The sequence below is a fragment of the Dendrobates tinctorius genome, unplaced genomic scaffold (genome assembly GCF_039654945.1).
Source record: "Dendrobates tinctorius isolate UK_male_01 unplaced genomic scaffold, ASM3965494v1 ptg000347l, whole genome shotgun sequence".
Classification (NCBI taxonomy): Eukaryota; Metazoa; Chordata; class Amphibia; order Anura; family Dendrobatidae; genus Dendrobates; species Dendrobates tinctorius.
In genome coordinates this window covers 766,893-784,059 of record NW_027362013.1, presented here as the reverse complement: position 1 = coordinate 784,059, position 17,167 = coordinate 766,893, and the positions used below count along the sequence as shown (strand labels likewise).

General features: G+C 46.5%; 1 protein-coding gene across 2 annotated transcripts; it reads left to right on the top strand.

The window, feature by feature from the left end:
- Positions 1-273: 273 nt before the first annotated feature.
- LOC141074998 (mediator of RNA polymerase II transcription subunit 28-like) lies at positions 274-15,954 on the top strand. 2 transcript variants are annotated; one of them, XM_073562320.1, is made up of 4 exons: positions 274-724; positions 6,541-6,607; positions 8,795-8,907; positions 15,666-15,954. In XM_073562320.1, the coding sequence occupies exons 1-4, from the start codon at positions 572-574 to the stop codon at positions 15,861-15,863; spliced, it is 531 nt and encodes a 176-aa protein (XP_073418421.1). In that variant the 5' UTR covers positions 274-571; the 3' UTR covers positions 15,864-15,954. The 2 variants fall into 2 exon arrangements, 1 of the variants encoding a protein (XP_073418421.1); XR_012227254.1 differs by lacking the exon at positions 15,666-15,954 and adding an exon at positions 4,001-4,127 and having other exon boundaries at positions 587-724; positions 8,795-8,815.
- The last annotated feature ends 1,213 nt before the right edge of the window (positions 15,955-17,167 follow it).

Genomic DNA, 17,167 nt, shown 5'->3' with positions numbered 1-17,167 from the left:
TTTGGTCGCTGCAACATCGGAAAGTGGCATCAATAAAAACCCCTGGGGGCAAAGAATAACCCTCAGCCCCCGAAAAATGAGAACTCTACAGGAAAATGGCGACGTGATATGTATCTTATCACAACTGTAGAATATAGACTCCAGTCTGGTTCTTTGACCCCTAAAAAAAGGAAAGGAAAAAAGTTCTGGCTGTTACATCTATGACTGTAGAGCAGTGACTGTCATCTTCTGCTCATGCGCACAAGTGCAGGCCGGGACGGTCCAGCCCTGTATCCATGACTCCCCACCAGTCTGAGCCGCTCGGGCCCTGCTCTCGTTTCCCTGTGCTATGGCGCCATCTGGTGGCTAAAAAAAAAACACGGCTGTAGCTGTTATTCCACGCTTTGCCGCTGTGTGGCGATTCCCAGCTCCGGACATACTTTGTTGTTGGGAAGCACATTCTCTTCCGAAAATAAAGCATTAAAAAAAATCAGTTACCAAATCAATGATGGCGGCGTAGGGCGCATGCCAGTAGTGGTTGTGCAGGAAGACGTCCGGTGACGTCAGTAGCCCTGTTCTGTTCTTCTGTCTCATGGCGTCTTCTCTCAGCGGGATGTTCTCCGGGCAGCCTCCCGGGCCTCCGCCGCCCATGCAGCCTGGAGCAGGGCCTGGCCTGATGTCCACTCCTCCCGGGGCGAAGAACACCAACAGCACCCTGGTGGACGAGCTGGAGTCCTCGTTCGAGGTAGGAACGTGCAGACTGGAAACTGGGGCCGTCCGACTACAACTCCCAGCATTCCCTGATGACGTCAACATGCTGGGAGTTGTAGTTCCACAGCAGCTGCACAGTCTGCACTGCAGATGATGGAGGAGGGACAGGTGTATATTAGTAGTCTGCAGCCTCACTACAAGTCCCAGCATGCACACAGGACACTGGTTCTTCTCTCCCCCAGCTCTGGAGCACTGCAGCCCCCCCCCCCCCCCCCCCAACAGCTCTGGAGCACTGCAGCCCCCCCCCAGCAGCTCTGGAGCACTACAGCCCCCCCCCCCCCCCAGCAGCTCTGGAGCACTGCAGTCCCCCCCCCCCCAGCAGCTCTGGAGCACTGCAGTCCCCCCCCCCCCCCGAGCTCTGGAGCACTGCAGCACCCCCCCCCCCAAGCTCTGGAGCACTGCAGCACCCCCCCCCCCCCCAAGCTCTGGAGCACTGCAGCCCCCCCCCCCCCAGCAGCTCTGGAGCACTGCAGCCCCCCCCCCCCAGCAGCTCTGGAGCACTGCAGCCCCCAGCAGCTCTGGAGCACTGCAGCCCCCCCCCCCCCCAGCAGCTCTGGAGCACTGCAGCGCCCCCCCCCCCCCCAGCAGCTCTGGAGCACTGCAGCCCCCCCCCCCAGCTCTGGAGCACTGCAGCCCCCCCCCCCCCCCAGCAGCTCTGGAGCACTGCAGCCCCCCCCCCCCCCCCCCCCAGCTCTGGAGCACTGCAGCCCCCCCTGGCTCTGGAGCTGTATACCTAACATCTTGGTCTGAGGGAAGAGATGATTTGTATTTTGCCTCCTCTATGGCAGACCCCGCTGACTTCTGTAACGGCGGCTCCGGTGTATTACCGGGGAGTTAGATGGAGGGGTCTGCATGCCGCCATGTCGGGAACACTGGGGTCTATGCACCACAATAACCAGCATTCCCTCTGTTCTAAGGGTGTGCTCACATTTCGCTCTGTCACCGTTCCTTGTCCCTGTTGGGGCTTATGTCCGAACCTCCCCGAAAAACGGGTTTCGGACGCATGAGCTGACGGGGCCATAGACTATAATGGTGGTGACAGGGCGAGCGTGGGCTCTGACGTGCGTCATTTTCAGGTGTATGTGACTACTGGAGGCGGACGCTCGGACAGAGGAGACTGTGTCTAGTAGGTGTACACGCCCGAAAATGATGGACGTTCGAGCCCATGCTCGCTCTGTCATCACCATTGTAGTCTATGGCCCTGTTGGCGAATATGTCCGAATCCTGTTTTGTGGGGGACGGTGAAGTAACCATCGACAGCGCCGCTGACCGGGGGGATAGACGCAATGTGAAGGCACCCTAAGGTATGTTCACACTGAGTGAAAAACAATTGGAAAACTTCCTATTCATTTCTATGGGAAATCCTCTGTGCTGTTCATATGATGAGGGTTTTCCTTTGAGTAGCTGCTGTTTTCATTTCTATGTCATGAATTGATAGGACACATGAAGATTAGACACGTTGTAATACATCAGAGAAATCTGCTTCTTTCTTATTCTCAAAATCCCATTACTGAGACAGGAGAAGACAGTTCACTGTAGAGAGGAGGGGGGAGGAGCTCTGCCTTTAGCTCCTCCTCCATCATCTACATAGAATCTTAAAGGCACCAACTGTCTTCCGTCTCATTAATGTAACAATGAATTCCGATTTTAACCAAGAATTGATTATTTTTAAAGTGATCAGTCCAGGAGGAGAAGAAATCAGATTTCTCTGAAAACATAGTTGTTGGACTTGTTTCCACTCAAGAAAGTATTGTGTGAACGTGTCCTAATGGTTTCCAGTGGTTTGTTAGGGTGATGCTGGGTGCGGCCACACAGAGACTTTTTCCATCACACAAGTTGGCGCAGTCTGAGATCGGTTACTGACTTAGGATAAAAGCCAAACCAGAATCTGTTTGCTGACACATGTTTGGAAGGTGTAACTCCTCCTCAGTGCAAAGCATGAGATCTGATTTGGTGTATGAGAGGCATCTGACTTGGATCTACGGGGTAACAATCTCCATGTTTAGAGTGACATGTCTAGAATGCCAGTGTAAGGAGACTTAAAGGCCATACAATGCTCCTGGGAGGTATGTCACTCTCCACAAAGAGAGATGCCACCCTTTAGACCTCAGTCAGAGGCCTCTCCATACAGCAAAATTAGATCTCATGCTTTGCACTGAGGAGGGGTAATATCTCAAAACACGTCTGCAAGTTGAGATTTTGGTTTGACTTTTATCCAAAGTCATATGGCAAGGCTCGTTAAAGGGTCGATACTTAATTTTAGGATCGCTACTTCCAGTAGATGGCGCTAGAGTTCAAGTCCTCTTACTCTCTGAAGAGACAATTTGCATATTTAATTTCCCAGAGGAGCATTGTATGGCCTATAAGCCTCCTTACCCTGGCATGTCGCTCTCCAGGAGGAGAAACAGGGCACTTACATGTAAGTGCAGCCAATTTACATCTATGGTGTCTAACCTGTTAGGAAATCACAACTCTCTGCATGTGAAGATCAGCTCTCCACCCTCCTGTCAAAATCATGGGCGGACATACCGCCGGTTCAACCTGTGCAACTGCACAGGGGCCCAGAGCCTCCAGGGGGCCCTGCCAGGCAGCTAATGAGGAGGGCAATTTGGCCGGTTTCTCCGGGCCCGAGGGGCAATGATATGATGGGGTGATGGGGAGAAGGCCGTGATGGGGAGAGGGCAATTATGGGATGGTGGGGAAAAATGAAATGATGATGGGGTGGTGGGGGAGAATGCAATGATGGTGGTGGAAAGGGCAATGAATGGGGGAGGTGGAGGTGGTGGAATGGGCAATGATGGGAGTGGTGGGGGAGAAAGCCAAAATAGTGGTGGGGGAGAAGAAAATGATGGAGGTGGTGAAGAGGGCAATGATGGCTTGGGGGAGAGGACAATAATGAGATGTGAGGGGAGGAGAACAATGAGGCGTGTGGGGGATTGGGATGGGAGGAAGGGGGACTTATAATTGCCTTAGGAACAGGGGGAGGTGGAGGAAGACATTATTATTACTTACTATGTCTAACACAGTCCCTAATTATATAGTGTACTCACTAATTCTGTATAACATCATCCTTAGTTACATAGTTTCCTCTTTTATTATGTATAACACCGTCCCTTATTACGTACCATCCTCTCTAGTTATATATGGTGCCGTCCCTTATTATATACCTTCCTCTGCTGTTATGTACAGTGCTGTCTCTTACATAGTGTATTCTTGCCTTCTTTTATTACATAGTCCCCTCTCTTTTTAGATATAAAATGACTGCTGATCGAGGAGCCGGTGACCAGGCTACCAGTCCATCAGCAAATCCATTAGAAAAGAAGCTTTCCCATGCTCCATCAGCCATCATTGCATTATACAGCTAACAAGACAGGACGGTAAGTAATAAAAAACAGGGCTCTATATAATTCAAAATGCAAGGGACCGTACTGTACATAAACGAGAGGGCACACTGTAAGGGACAGCAATATACATAATAAAGGAGATTATGTAATATATATACATGTATGTGTGTGTGGCTATATACACACGTAGCTTTGACGCCATAAAAGGAGGGGGGCCCAGACACATTTCTTGCACAGGGGCCCCAAGCTGTCAGTGTCCGCCCCTGGTCAAGATCACACCTCACCACTTGTACGCTTGACCCACTCCCGTCCCACCTCATCCCTAACCTTGCCACAGTCTTCATCCCAACTCTAACACACCTCTTCAACCTTTCACTTACAAATGGTGTCTTTCCCTCTTAATGTGTACAAACTGTAAAGCGCTGCGTAATATGTTAGCGCTATATAAAAATAAAGATTATTATCCTTTAAACATGCCTCAATCACACCCATCCTCAAAAAGCCCTCCCTCGACCCATCCTCTGTGTCTAACTATCGCCCGATATCTCTTCTCCCTTATGCCTCAAAACTACTGGAACAGCATGTATATCTTGAACTGTCCTCCCACCTCTCCTCCTGTTCCCTATGTGATCGGTTACAATCTGGCTTCCGACCACATCACTCAACTGAAACTGCCCTAACTAAAGTCACCAAGGACCTACTAACCGCCAAGAGCAAGCGACACTACTCTGTCCTCCTTCTCCCGGACCTGTCTTTCTCCTTTGACACCGTGGACCACTCTCTCCTGCTACAAATTCTCTCATCTCTTGGCATCACAGGCTTGGCCCTATCCTCGATCTCATCATACCTAACAGACCGAACATTTAGTGTCTCCCTCTCACACACCACCTCCTCACCGCGCCTCCTGTCTGTTGGTGTTCAAGGCTCAGTTCTAGGACCCCTACTCTTCTCCATCTACACCTTCAGCCTGGGACAGCTCATAGAATCCCACGGTTTGCAGTATCACCTGTACGCCAATGACACGCAGATCTACCTATCTGGACCTGACCTGACCTCACCTCCTTACTGACCAAAATCCCACAATGTCTGTCTGCTGTTTCAGCCTTCTTTTCTGCTCGCTTTCTCAAAGTGAACATGGACAAAACAGAATTCATCATCTTTCCCCCATCAAACTCTACTCCTACACCAGACCTATCCATCATTGTCAATGGCTGCTCGCTTTCCCCAGTCCCGCATGCTCTGTGCCTTGGGGTCTTCCTCAACTCTGCCCTCTCTTTCAAACCACATATCTAAGCCCTTACCTCCTCATGCCGCCTCAAACTCAATTATTTCCCGGATCCGCGCATTCCTCAACCATGAAACCACAAAAACACTAGTGCATGCCCTTATCTCCTGCCTCGACTACTGCAACCCCCTACTCTCTGGCCTCCCCTCCAGCACTCTGGCACCACTCCAATCCATCCTGCACTCTGCTGCCCGACTAATCCACCTGTCTCCCCGTTATTCCCCAGGCCCTTCAATAGCTTCCTATTGCCCAGAGGCTCCAGTTCAAAACCCTAACCATAACATACAAAGCCACCCACAACCTGTCTCCCCCATACATCTGTCACATGGTCTCCCGGTACCTAATCGCACGCAACCTTCGATCATCTCAAGATCTCCTCCTCTACTCCCCCGGTATCTTTTTCCCACCACAACCACATACAAGACTTCTCCTGTGCTTCCCCCATACTCTGTAACGCTCTGCCGCAACACATCAGACTCTCACCAACAACGGAAACCTTCAAGAAGAAACTGAAGATCCACCTGTTCCGACACACAACCAGCACGACCTGCTCTACCCTCTCCTACTGTATCCTCACCCATCCCTGTAGACTGTGAGCCATCGCGGGCAGGGTCCCCTCTCCTTATGTACTTGTGTGTCCCTTGTCTTACAAATGTTTATTATACTTGTCTATATTTCTCATTTCACATGTAAAGTGCCTTGGAATAAATGGTGCTATATAAATGTATATTAATAATGTGTTAGGGCGTGCTGGGAGTTGTAGTTTTGTAACAGCTGGAAATCACTGAAATACGGAAGAAATTGTTAGTGTTTCCAGTACCCGGCGCATTGGGACAACGTCTGGTCTGTGCGCCCTGAGCTATACACAGCATCCCTTACTACAATGTTTCTACTTTAGGGGTGTTTCACCCCAATCCTTCCCTGACTGCCCGGCCGTGCATGGAGATCAGACATGTCCCGTCCTCTTCTGGGTGCTTGCAGGGCAGCCATGTTCCTGCCCACTGTCAGTTTCATGGTTTTCCGCAGCTTGTTGGAGATGGCAGCTGTCACTCAAACTTGCTCCACAGAGAAGGACTTCTAGTCGGGGCAACGCTGTAACATGGCCGCCTCAGAAATGGTATAATCCATTGTAGATGTAATTCGTTTTCCTCTCTATTACAGGCTTGCTTTGCTTCTCTCGTGAGCCAGGACTATGTGAACGGCACAGACCAGGAGGAGATCCGCACAGGTAACATACGCCGAGATGCTGAGTCTCTGTCGTTTATAGGGATTTTACTTCTTTTACCAAATTTATCCAAATAGCTCTCCATACAAACCAGGTGATGGCACCATGGCTCAGAGGTCGTTATTACTCATTATTACCTTTTTTGATGCTGCTTTGGCTTTTGTTGTCTAAATTACATAGTGGGGAAAAAAGTATTTAGTCAGCCACCAATTGTTCAAGTTCTCCCACTTAAAATGATGAGAGGCCTGTAATTGACATAATAGGTAGACCACAACTATGAGAGTCAAAATGAGAAAACAAATCCAGAAAATCACTTTGTCTGATTTGGCAAGAATTATTTTTCAAATTAAGGAGGAAAATAAGTATTTGGTCATCTAAAAACATGCAAGATTTCTGGCTCTCATAGACCTGTAACTTCTTCTTTAAGAGGCTCCTCAGTCCTCAACTCATTACCTGTAGTAATGGCACCTGTTTGAACTTATCAGTATAAAAGTCACCTGTCCACAACCTCAAACAGTCACACTCCAAACTCCACTATGGTGAAGACCAAAGAGCTGTCGAAGGACACCAGAAACACAATTGTAGCCCTGCACCAGGCTGGGAAGACTGAATCTGCAATAGGCAAGCAGCTTGGTGTGATGAAATTAACTGTGGGAGCAATAATAAGAAAATGGAAGTCATAAAAGACCACTGATGATCTCCCTCGATCTGGGGCTCCACGCAAGATGTCACACCATGGGGTCAAAATGATCACAAGAACGGTGAGCAAAAACCCAGAACCACAAGGGGGGACCTAGTGAATGACCTGCATAGAAATGGGACTGCCGTAACAAAGGCTACTTTCAGTAACGCACTATACCGCCAGGGACTGAGATCCTCCAGTGCCAGACGTGTCCCCCTGCTTAAGCCAGTACATGTCCGGGGCCGTCTGAAGTTTGTTAAAGAGCATTTGGTTTATCCAGAAGAGTATTGGGAGAATGTCATATGGTCTGATGAAACCAAAGTAGAACTGTTTGGTAGAAACAAAACTCGTCGTGTTTGGAGGAGACAGAATGCGGAGTTGCATACAAAGAACACCATACCTACTGTGAAGCATGGGGATGGCAACATCATGCTTTGGGGCTGTTTCTCTGCCAAGGGACCAGGACGACTGATCCGTGTACACGAAAGAATGAATGGGGCCCATGTATCGTGAGACTTTGAGTGCAAATCTCCTACCATCAGCAAGGGCATTGCAGATGAAACGTGGATGGGTCTTTCAGCATAATGATCCCAACACACACCACCAGGGCAACGAAGGTGTGGCTTCGTAAGAAGCACATGAAGGTCCTGGAGTGACCTAGTCAGTATCCAGGTCTCAACCTCATAGAAAACTTTTGGAGGGATTTGAAAGTCTGTGTTGCCAAGCAACAGGCCCAAAACATCACTGCTCTAGAGGAGATCTGCATGGAGGAATGGGCCAACATACCACCAACAGTGTCGCCAACCTTGTGAAGACTTACTGAAATCGTAATTGGATTTGTTTTCTCATTTTGACTCTCATAGTTGTGGTCTACCTATGATGTCAATTACAGGCCTCTCTCATCTTTTTAAGTGGGAGAACTTGCACAATTGGTGGCTGACTAAATACTTTTTTTCCCTCACTGTATGTGAAGAACTACAGATCCAATGATTCCTCTTCCACCACACAGACATTTCTTATAGTTAAAAAGTAATTACTCACATAACACAGCTCCGGTACTGAAACTGTTCAGTCTGCTGCCCAGCTTGAGAAACACAATCCATTAAGAGACATGGAGGCTGAGGAGAGATGTGGGATCAGTGGAAATGAGAGGTTTATGATGTGTGACGGCCTGTACTCGATGGTGGGGAGATTACAGCGTACTGGACGTAATACAAGGAGGGAATAAATGCCAGGAGCGTGGAAATGTGACTGCATTTGTGAGAGAATTTAGATAAATCACCATAAACTCATGTGAGCTCCATTTATACTTTTTTTTTTTTTTCTGAAAGTGTCCGTTATTCCAGATAGGCACAGAGACGTAGCAGACGGTCCCCTTACTGCTGAAATGTTTTGAAAGCGCTTTACTGCAAATGTCTGTCTACAGCCCCAGCCCAGGGGTCCATGCTGTGTCTGTTATGTGGTAGCACCAGTCTGAAACGTTCCCGGTCTTCTTCTCTCCTCCTCAGGTGTTGAACAGTGTATTCAGAAGTTCCTGGATGTGGCCAGACAAACAGAATGTTTCTTCCTACAGAAGAGATTGCAGCTGTCTGTCCAGAAGCCGGAGCAGGTTATTAAGGAGGTGAATATCCTACTGTGAGGACCATGTCATCTCCTCACTACTCCTAAGGATGATGTCTCCATAGCAAACTGGCTTATCTCAAAGAGGTCTCCAGGACTTAAACCCCATACACATTTGATTAATGTCAGCTGAGCCCACTGATATCTCCAGGATTGTCCCACAGTCTGTGTCTGGAATTCCTCTGACAGTTTGTTGGGGGGGCATAATGAAATGGAAGGTCTGATTTTTGGCCTGCCGATCGCATTGTCTCCCTGAGATAATCTGCAGCCAGACGTGCCAGGCGATGGCTCCCTCATAGAAAACGCGGGACGCGCGCCTCTTGTGTATGAGAGAGGCGGCTGGAATGTCTGCCATCTGAATGATTGCTCAAAAAGAGACTGTTGGCGCTGAAGACTGTTCCAACCATGAACAGGCGCTTGGTGCACCATTGGTGTGGCCAAACAGTTCAGTGCACCTTTTCACATACTTGTTTTCACTTTTATCAGCGCCCTTTTACTGACTTTATAAAGCCAGAGCTGTCAATCAAAATAGAGGGGGTGAAGATGGGGGAAAACAAGCAGGTGGGAAACTGCACGGGACTGTTTGCCACATCAGAATAGTCATTCTCTGCTGACAGATTCCCTTTAAACATTCATGACCTGTCCTTAGGGCCCGTACTGATTAGTGCTATGAAAGGGCCAAAGCTGCAGCCCCATTCACCGCCACACTTGTATGTACAGGGCTGCAATAAGGCAGTTGTGCCACTAAGTCTGAGTTCACACGTGGCGTTTTTTTCGCGTTTCCGCGGCGGTTTTAACCGCTCGATTTTGCCGCGAAAACGCGAAAAATAAGCATCCCATGCATTCCTATGGGATTCCGCAATGCTGTACTAATGCTGCGGTTTTTACCGCGGCGGAATCGCTTCGTGGTAAAAACCGCAGCATGCTCATTAATTTGCGGAATCGCGGCGATCCCGCACCCATAGGAATGCATTGTTCCGTTTACTTTCCGCATGTGGCTGTGCACACCATGCGGAAAGTAAGCAGAGCATTTGCGGATGGTACCCACGGTCCAGAGGAGAGGAGACTGTCCTGTAAAAAATAGAATTTAAAAATAAAAAATATTGTTATTCTTACCTTCCGGCGTCCCGCGCAGTCTTCCCGCTTCTCTTCACGCTCTCGTTCCCAGTAATCCTTTGCGAAAATGCCCACGATGGCGTCCGCTCTCGCGGGATCGCGAAGTCTCGCGGTCATTCGCGCGACGTCATCGCGAATTACCGCGAGACGTCACGATCCCGCGAGAACTGACGTCATCGCGGGCATTTTCGCAAAGGATTACTGGGAACGGATGCGCGGGACGTCGGAGGGTAAGAATAACACCATTTTTTATTTTTTTTTTTACATTTTATCTTTTACTACTGATGCTGCATAGGCGGCCTCAGTAGTAAAAAGTTGGTCACACTTGTCAAACACTGTTTGATGAGTGTGCCCAACCTGTCAATCAGTTCTCCAAGCGATGCTACAGATCGCTTGGAGAACGCTAGCACTTTGCAAGCTAATTACGCTTGCAAAATGCTAGTTTTTCCGCGGGAAAATCGCGGGAATTTAAAATGCGATTTTTCCCGTGGACTGGAATTCCGGAATTCTCGCGGTAATTTCCACAAGAGTTCCGGTACGTGTGCACTTAGCCTTACAGGCATAACACGCTATATAAGACATGTGCGGCCCCATCCAGCCCTGCCCAAGAAATAAAACCGTATATCACTTTACCTGGAGGGTTATCTATCTACCTGTGTACCCTAACAGACCTTACTGTAAGACAACATGGTCGCTCAGGTGGCAATAGTATCCATTGTAAGGCTGATGGAGCGCTGTGGGGGAACTAAAGGTTATGTCCACACTTTGCATGTTTGTGGCTGATGTCCCGTGTGGATTTGCATGTGGAAATCCAGAACGTAATACAGTACCAGCTAACTGACATGATAAATCTCATTTATACAGTTAGGTCCATATATATTTGGACAGAGACAACATTTTTCTAATTTTGGTTCTAGACATTACCACAATGAATTTTAAACAAAACAATTCAGATGCAGTTGAAGTTCAGACTTTCAGCTTTCATTTGAGGGTATCCACATTAAAATTGGATGAAGGGTTTAGGAGTTTCAGCTCCTTAACATGTGCCACCCTGTTTTTAAAGGGACCAAAAGTAATTGGACAGATTAAATAATTGTAAATAAAATGTTCATTTCTAGTACTTGGTTGAAAACGCTTTGTTGGCAATGACTGCCTGAAGTCTTGAACTCATGGACATCACCAGACGCTGTGTTTCCTCCTCTTTGATGCTCTGCCAGGCCTTCACTGCGGTGGTTTTCAGTTGCTGTTTGTTTGTGGGCCTTTCTGTCTGAAGTTTAGTCTTTAACAAGTGAAATGCATGCTCAATTGGGTTGAGATCAGGTGACTGACTTGGACATTCAAGAATATTCCACTTCTTTGCTTTAATAAACTCCTGGTTTGCTTTGGCTTTATGTTTTGGGTCATTGTCCATCTGTAGTATGAAACGACGACCAATCAGTTTGGCTGCATTTGGCTGGATCTGAGCACACAGTATGGCTCTGAATACCTCAGAATTCATTCGGCTGCTTCTGTCCTGTGTCACATCATCAATAAACACTAGTGACCCAGTGCCACTGGCAGCCATGCATGCCCAAGCCATCACACTGCCTCCGCCGTGTTTTACAGATGATGTGGTATGCTTTGGATCATGAGCTGTACCACGCCTTCGCCATACTTTTCTCTTTCCATCATTCTGGTAGAGGTTGATCTTGGTTTCATCTATCCAAAGAATGTTCTTCCAGAACTGTGCTGGCTTTTTTAGATGTTTTTTAGCAAAGTCCAGTCTAGCCTTTTTATCCTTGATGCTTATGAGTGGCTTGCACCGTGCAGTGAACCCTCTGTATTTACTTTCATGCAGTCTTCTCTTTATGGTAGATTTGGATATTGATACGCCTACCTCCTGGAGAGTGTTGGTCACTTGGTTGGCCGTTGTGAAGGGGTTTCTCTTCACTATAGAGACTATTCTGCGATCATCCACCACTGTTGTCTTCCGTGGGCACCCAGGTCTTTTTGCTTTGATGAGTTCACCAGTGCTTTCTTTCTTTCTCAGGATGTACCAAACTGTAATTTTGCCACTCCTAATGTTATAGCAATTTCTCGGATGGGTTTTTTCTGTTTTTGCAGCTTAAGGATGGCTTGTTTCACCTGCATGGAGAGCTCCTTTGACGCATGTTTCCTTCACAGCAAAACATCCTAAATGCAAGCACCACACCTCAAATCAACTCCAGGCCTTTTATCTGCTTAATTGAGAATGACATAATGAAGGGATTGCCCACAAATGTCCATGAAATAGCCTTGGAGTCAATTGTCCAATTACTTTTGGTCCCTTTAAAAACAGGGTGGCACATGTTAAGGAGCTGAAACTCCTAAACCCTTCATCCAATTTTAATGTGGATACCCTCAAATGAAAGCTGAAAGTCTGAACTTCAACTGCAGCTGAATTGTTTTGTTTAAAATTCATTGTGGTAATGTCTAGAACCAAAATTGGAAAAATGTTGTCTCTGTCCAAATATATATGGACCAAACTGTACGTTGCTGATCATTTTTGTGCAGAAATTGACGCGTTAATCCGTGTTGTGGAATTGTAGATTTCACTTTCTGCAACGCATAGTCTGAAATCTTTTTCAATTTCTCAGCAAAACAGCTCATGTTACATACTGATAAGATGCAGAAGAATCAAATGCAAATCTGCTATTCATGGAGATATCCTACAGGGATTGTCCAGAAGGATTAGAAAACCATGGCTGCTTTATTCCAGAAACAGCTGTCCACGTTAATTTCCACGAAGCTGAGCTGCAGTACCAGACATTCCTGGCTGACAGATATGACACTTTCTAGAAGAAAGTAGTCATGTATTTTAGATCCTAGAAAACCCCTTTAAATATAACCATAGTAGACATCAGGGCTATGGAGTCGGTAAGCCAAACCTGCGACTCTGACTCCTCAATTTCCCTTACACCGACTCCGACTCCTCAATTTCCCTTACACCGACTCCACGACTCCGACTCCCACATATATTGCTTATATTTAAGTGAAAAATTTATTGTAGTACAATGTGAACATCAGACATTTAATCATTTCTATGATCCAATAATCAAGATATTTAGAACATAATATTTATTGGAATACAACTTTAGAACACAAAAAACTGTAATAAATTGTAAATATGTAATACACTGTATACATGTACATGTATACGGTACAGACCAACGTTTGGACACACCACCTCATTCAGAGTTTTCTTTTCATGACTATGAAAATTGTAGATTCATTCTGAAGGCATCAAAACAATGAATTAACACATGTGGAATTATATAAAGTGTGAAAGAACTGAAAATATGTCTTATATTCTAGATTCTTCAAAGTAGCCACCTTTTGCTTTGATTACTGCTTTGCACACTCTTGGCATTCTCTTGATGAGCTTCAAGTGGTAGTCACCAGAAATGGTCTTCCAACAGTCTTGAAGGAGTTCCCAGAGATGCTTAGCACTTGTAGGCCCGTTTTCCTTCACTCACCCCAAACCATCTCGATTGGGTTCAGGTCTGGTGACTGTGGAGGCCAGGTCATCTGGCGTAGCACCCCATCACTCTCCTTCTTGGTCAAATAGCCCTTACACAGCCTGGAGGTGTGTTTGAGGCCGTTGTCCTGTTGAAAAATAAATGATGGTCCAACTAAACACAAACTGGATGGAATAGCATGCCGCTGCAAGATGCTGTGGTAGCCATGCTGGTTCAGTATGCCTTCAATTTTGAATAAATCCCCAAGAGTGTCACCAGCAAAGCACCCCCACACCATCACACCTCCTCCTCCATGCTTCACGGTGGGAACCAGGCATGTAGAGTCCATCCGTTCACCTTTTCTGCGTCGCACAAAGACACGGTGGTTGGAACCAAAGATCTCAAATTTGGACTCATCAGACCAAAGCACAGATTTCCACTGGTCTAATGTCCATTCCTTGTGTTCTCTAGCCCAAACAAGTCTCTTCTTCTTGTTGCCTGTCCTTAGCAGTGGTTTCCTAGCAGCTATTTTACCATGAAGGCCTGCTGCACAAAGTCTCCTCTTAACAATTGTTGTAGAGATGTGTCTGCTGCTAGAACTCTGTGTGGCATTGACCTGGTCTCTAATCTGAGCTGCTGTTAACCTGCGATTTCTGAGGCTGGTGACTCGGATGAACTTATCCTCCGCAGCAGGGGTGACTCTTGGTCTTCCTTTCCTGGGGCGGTCCTCATGTGAGCCAATTTCTTTGTAGCGCTTAATGGTTTTTGCCAATGCACTTGGGGACACTTTCAAAGTTTTCCCAATTTTTCGGACTGGCTAACCTTCATTTCTTAAAGTAATGATGGCCACTCCTTTTTCTTTACTTAGCTGCTTTTTTCTTGCCATAATACAAATTCTAGCAGTCTATTCAGTAGGACTATCAGCTGTGTATCCACCAGACTTCTGCACAACACAACTGATGGTCCCAACCTCATTTATAAGGCAAGAAATCCAACTTATTAAACCTGACAGGGCACACCTGGGAAGTGAAAACCTTTTCCAGTAACTACCTCTTGTAGCTCATCAAGAGAATGCCAAGAGTGTGCAAAGCAGAAATCAAAGCAAAAGGTGGCTACTTTGAAGAACCTAGAAAATAAGACATACAGTATTTTCAGTAGTTTCACACTCTTTTGTTAATTATATAATTCCACATGTGTTAATTCATAGTTTTGATGCCTTCAGAGTGAATCTACAATTTTCATAGTCATGAAAATAAAGAAAACGCTTTGATTGAGAAGGTGTGTCCAAACGTTTGGCCTGTACTGTGTGTGTGTATATAATATAAACACACACACTATGACTTATCTCGGCTAAGAGAAACCCTAGACCCTCAGGCTTCATTCACACTATGGGCGTAGCCAGGATCAAACCTAGGGGGGGAGGCAGAATCTCATACTGTTCCGCAGAATTTCATACTGCACACCTCAGCTGCTGCAGAACCTCATACTTCACACCCCTACACTTGAAAATAAAGCCTGCATCTTAAGAAGATGTGGTGATGAATGCAGTCTATTTATTCCAACTATCAGTTGATGTTACTGAAGACGAGCAATGCCTGTCCTGGGCGTCCTTTTGGGCAGCTATGAGATGTACCTGACTGGTGCTAAAAAAAGGAGTGTTAGTCTGTGTGCTATCCAGCTTTCATTCTTTTTGGTACAGATGTGATATGGATAAATGGATATATAGAGCAGATTTCTAATCTACTTTTGCTATTGAAAACATTATCTATGAGCTCGTGATGCGGTTTTTTTAAAAAGCTGATCTGCTTTTGCAACTGAAAAACGTATCCTCAAAAAACGCTGGAAAAACGCTGTGTGTGAATGTAGCCTTAGATCAGGAATAGAACAGCCATTTATAGGACATTTCATAACTTTCCCAAATTCCTATGAAAAAATATTCTGCATTGAACTACTGTACCCAATTTATTATATATTTTAGGAGTCGGAGTCGGTCCATTTTATACCGACTCCAACAAAATGAGCACCGACCACGACTCCGACTCCACAGCCCTGGTAGACATAACAGCAAACCTCCTCCTGCCAGGAAGCATTGTTTGCTGTTTGCCATCATCAAACCCTTGCTACAATATAAATTGCCTTTTTTTTTTTCTACATTTGCTCCTGATAGGATGTGACAGAACTGAGGAGCGAGCTGCAGAGGAAGGAAGCGCTCATTCAGAAGCACCTGGCTAAGCTACGGAGCTGGCAGCAAGGCCTAGAGGAGATTAATGGTCCGCCTAAGAAGCCAAGCGAAATGCCACAAGGGCCTCTGGCATTCCTGGAGCAAGCCTCTGCCAATATCCCTGCGCCAATGAAGCAGACGTGACCTGAAGGACAAATTGTAAAGAATATTTTTGTTTGTTTTTTTTTATACTATATTTTGGAAAGGGGAGTCAATTAAAAAATGCTTCTATAAACTGGTGTATTTCAGTGTTTCTTAATGTTTCCAAGTGTCAGATTCAAAAAAGCTAAAATACTCTGTCCTGCGCAGTAAGTGTCACATGTATGACGGGCAGAGAACTGAGGTGGTGCAAAAATAATAGAAGTGTCCATCTGAGTACATGATAGAGAAAGGAAAGCGTACCTTGCGCAGATCGTAGTAAGAAAAAACAGAGTTTGGGTTGTTTTTTACCTGAGCCTGTTGTGTCAGAGCAGGCACAGCGCTGAGGAATAATGAGGCGATTCTGATTTTCTGTTGCTCCACCTGCTGGACTCTGACATCCAGGCAGAAATCCAAGGAAGGGAGAAAAATCGGGGTTTGGTTCAGTGCTGCCATGGATGATGAGGTGATGTACCACTGGGGTCATTGTATAAAAGCTTTCATCGTTGCTTCGTGTTTCGGAGACGGTCTAGCCCCTTCATCAGGCTGGACTATATACACGATGAATACCCATGATTTTATACGCTCCTATAGAACATATATCAAATGAATCCAACTTGTGATCTGTTGGCAAATTAGCTGACACCCAGACCAGAGGGTGCTACCGTTGAAATAGAAAGAACGGTCTTAGTTGCAACAGATCCTTATAATTGTCCATCTGGAAATGAGAGAACACAATTTCTGCATTAGAATCCAGGCTTGTGCTCACAGGCTCTTGAGTTGTGCAAAGCTGCCGCACATCTGCCTGGTCCTTAACCCCTTTCCGACATTGGGCATAATAATACGCCAATGTCAGACAACCTCCTTTTGATGTGAGCCCACTTCTTTTCCAGCACGTCAGCTGTTTTGAACAGCTGACATGTGCCCAGAACAGCCGTGGTTGGAATCGCGATCCACCCTCGGCTATTAACCCGTTAAATGCCACTGTCAAACTCTTGACAGCGGCATTTAACACGCACTTTCGGCAAGCGAGCCGGAAATCCGCCTATCGGTGACCCCCGTCACGTGATTGCGGGTCACCGATGGGTTGGCATAACTACCATAGGTCTCCGGTAGATATCTATGATTGTCACTGCCGTATTGCTATGAGCGCCGCCCTTAGAGAAAGCTGGCCACCCCGGCGAAATGCACGTCAGTGACTTCATCCCAAGTAGAATATTATCTCAGACTAATGAAGGCACTATTCGTATATCCACCGCCACGCTACTCCCCGTCAGATCTCTGATTGAGACACGGGTAATGAGATTTAG

Excerpts from the sequence above, each read along its gene's own strand:
- LOC141074998 (XM_073562320.1), top strand. The coding sequence starts at position 572 with ATGGCGTCTTCTCTCAGCGGGATGTTCTCCGGGCAGCCTCCCGGGCCT. Across the intron at positions 6,608-8,794 it reads CCAGGAGGAGATCCGCACAG|GTGTTGAACAGTGTATTCAG; the intron begins GTAACATACGCC and ends TCTCCTCCTCAG. Across the intron at positions 8,908-15,665 it reads CGGAGCAGGTTATTAAGGAG|GATGTGACAGAACTGAGGAG; the intron begins GTGAATATCCTA and ends TGCTCCTGATAG.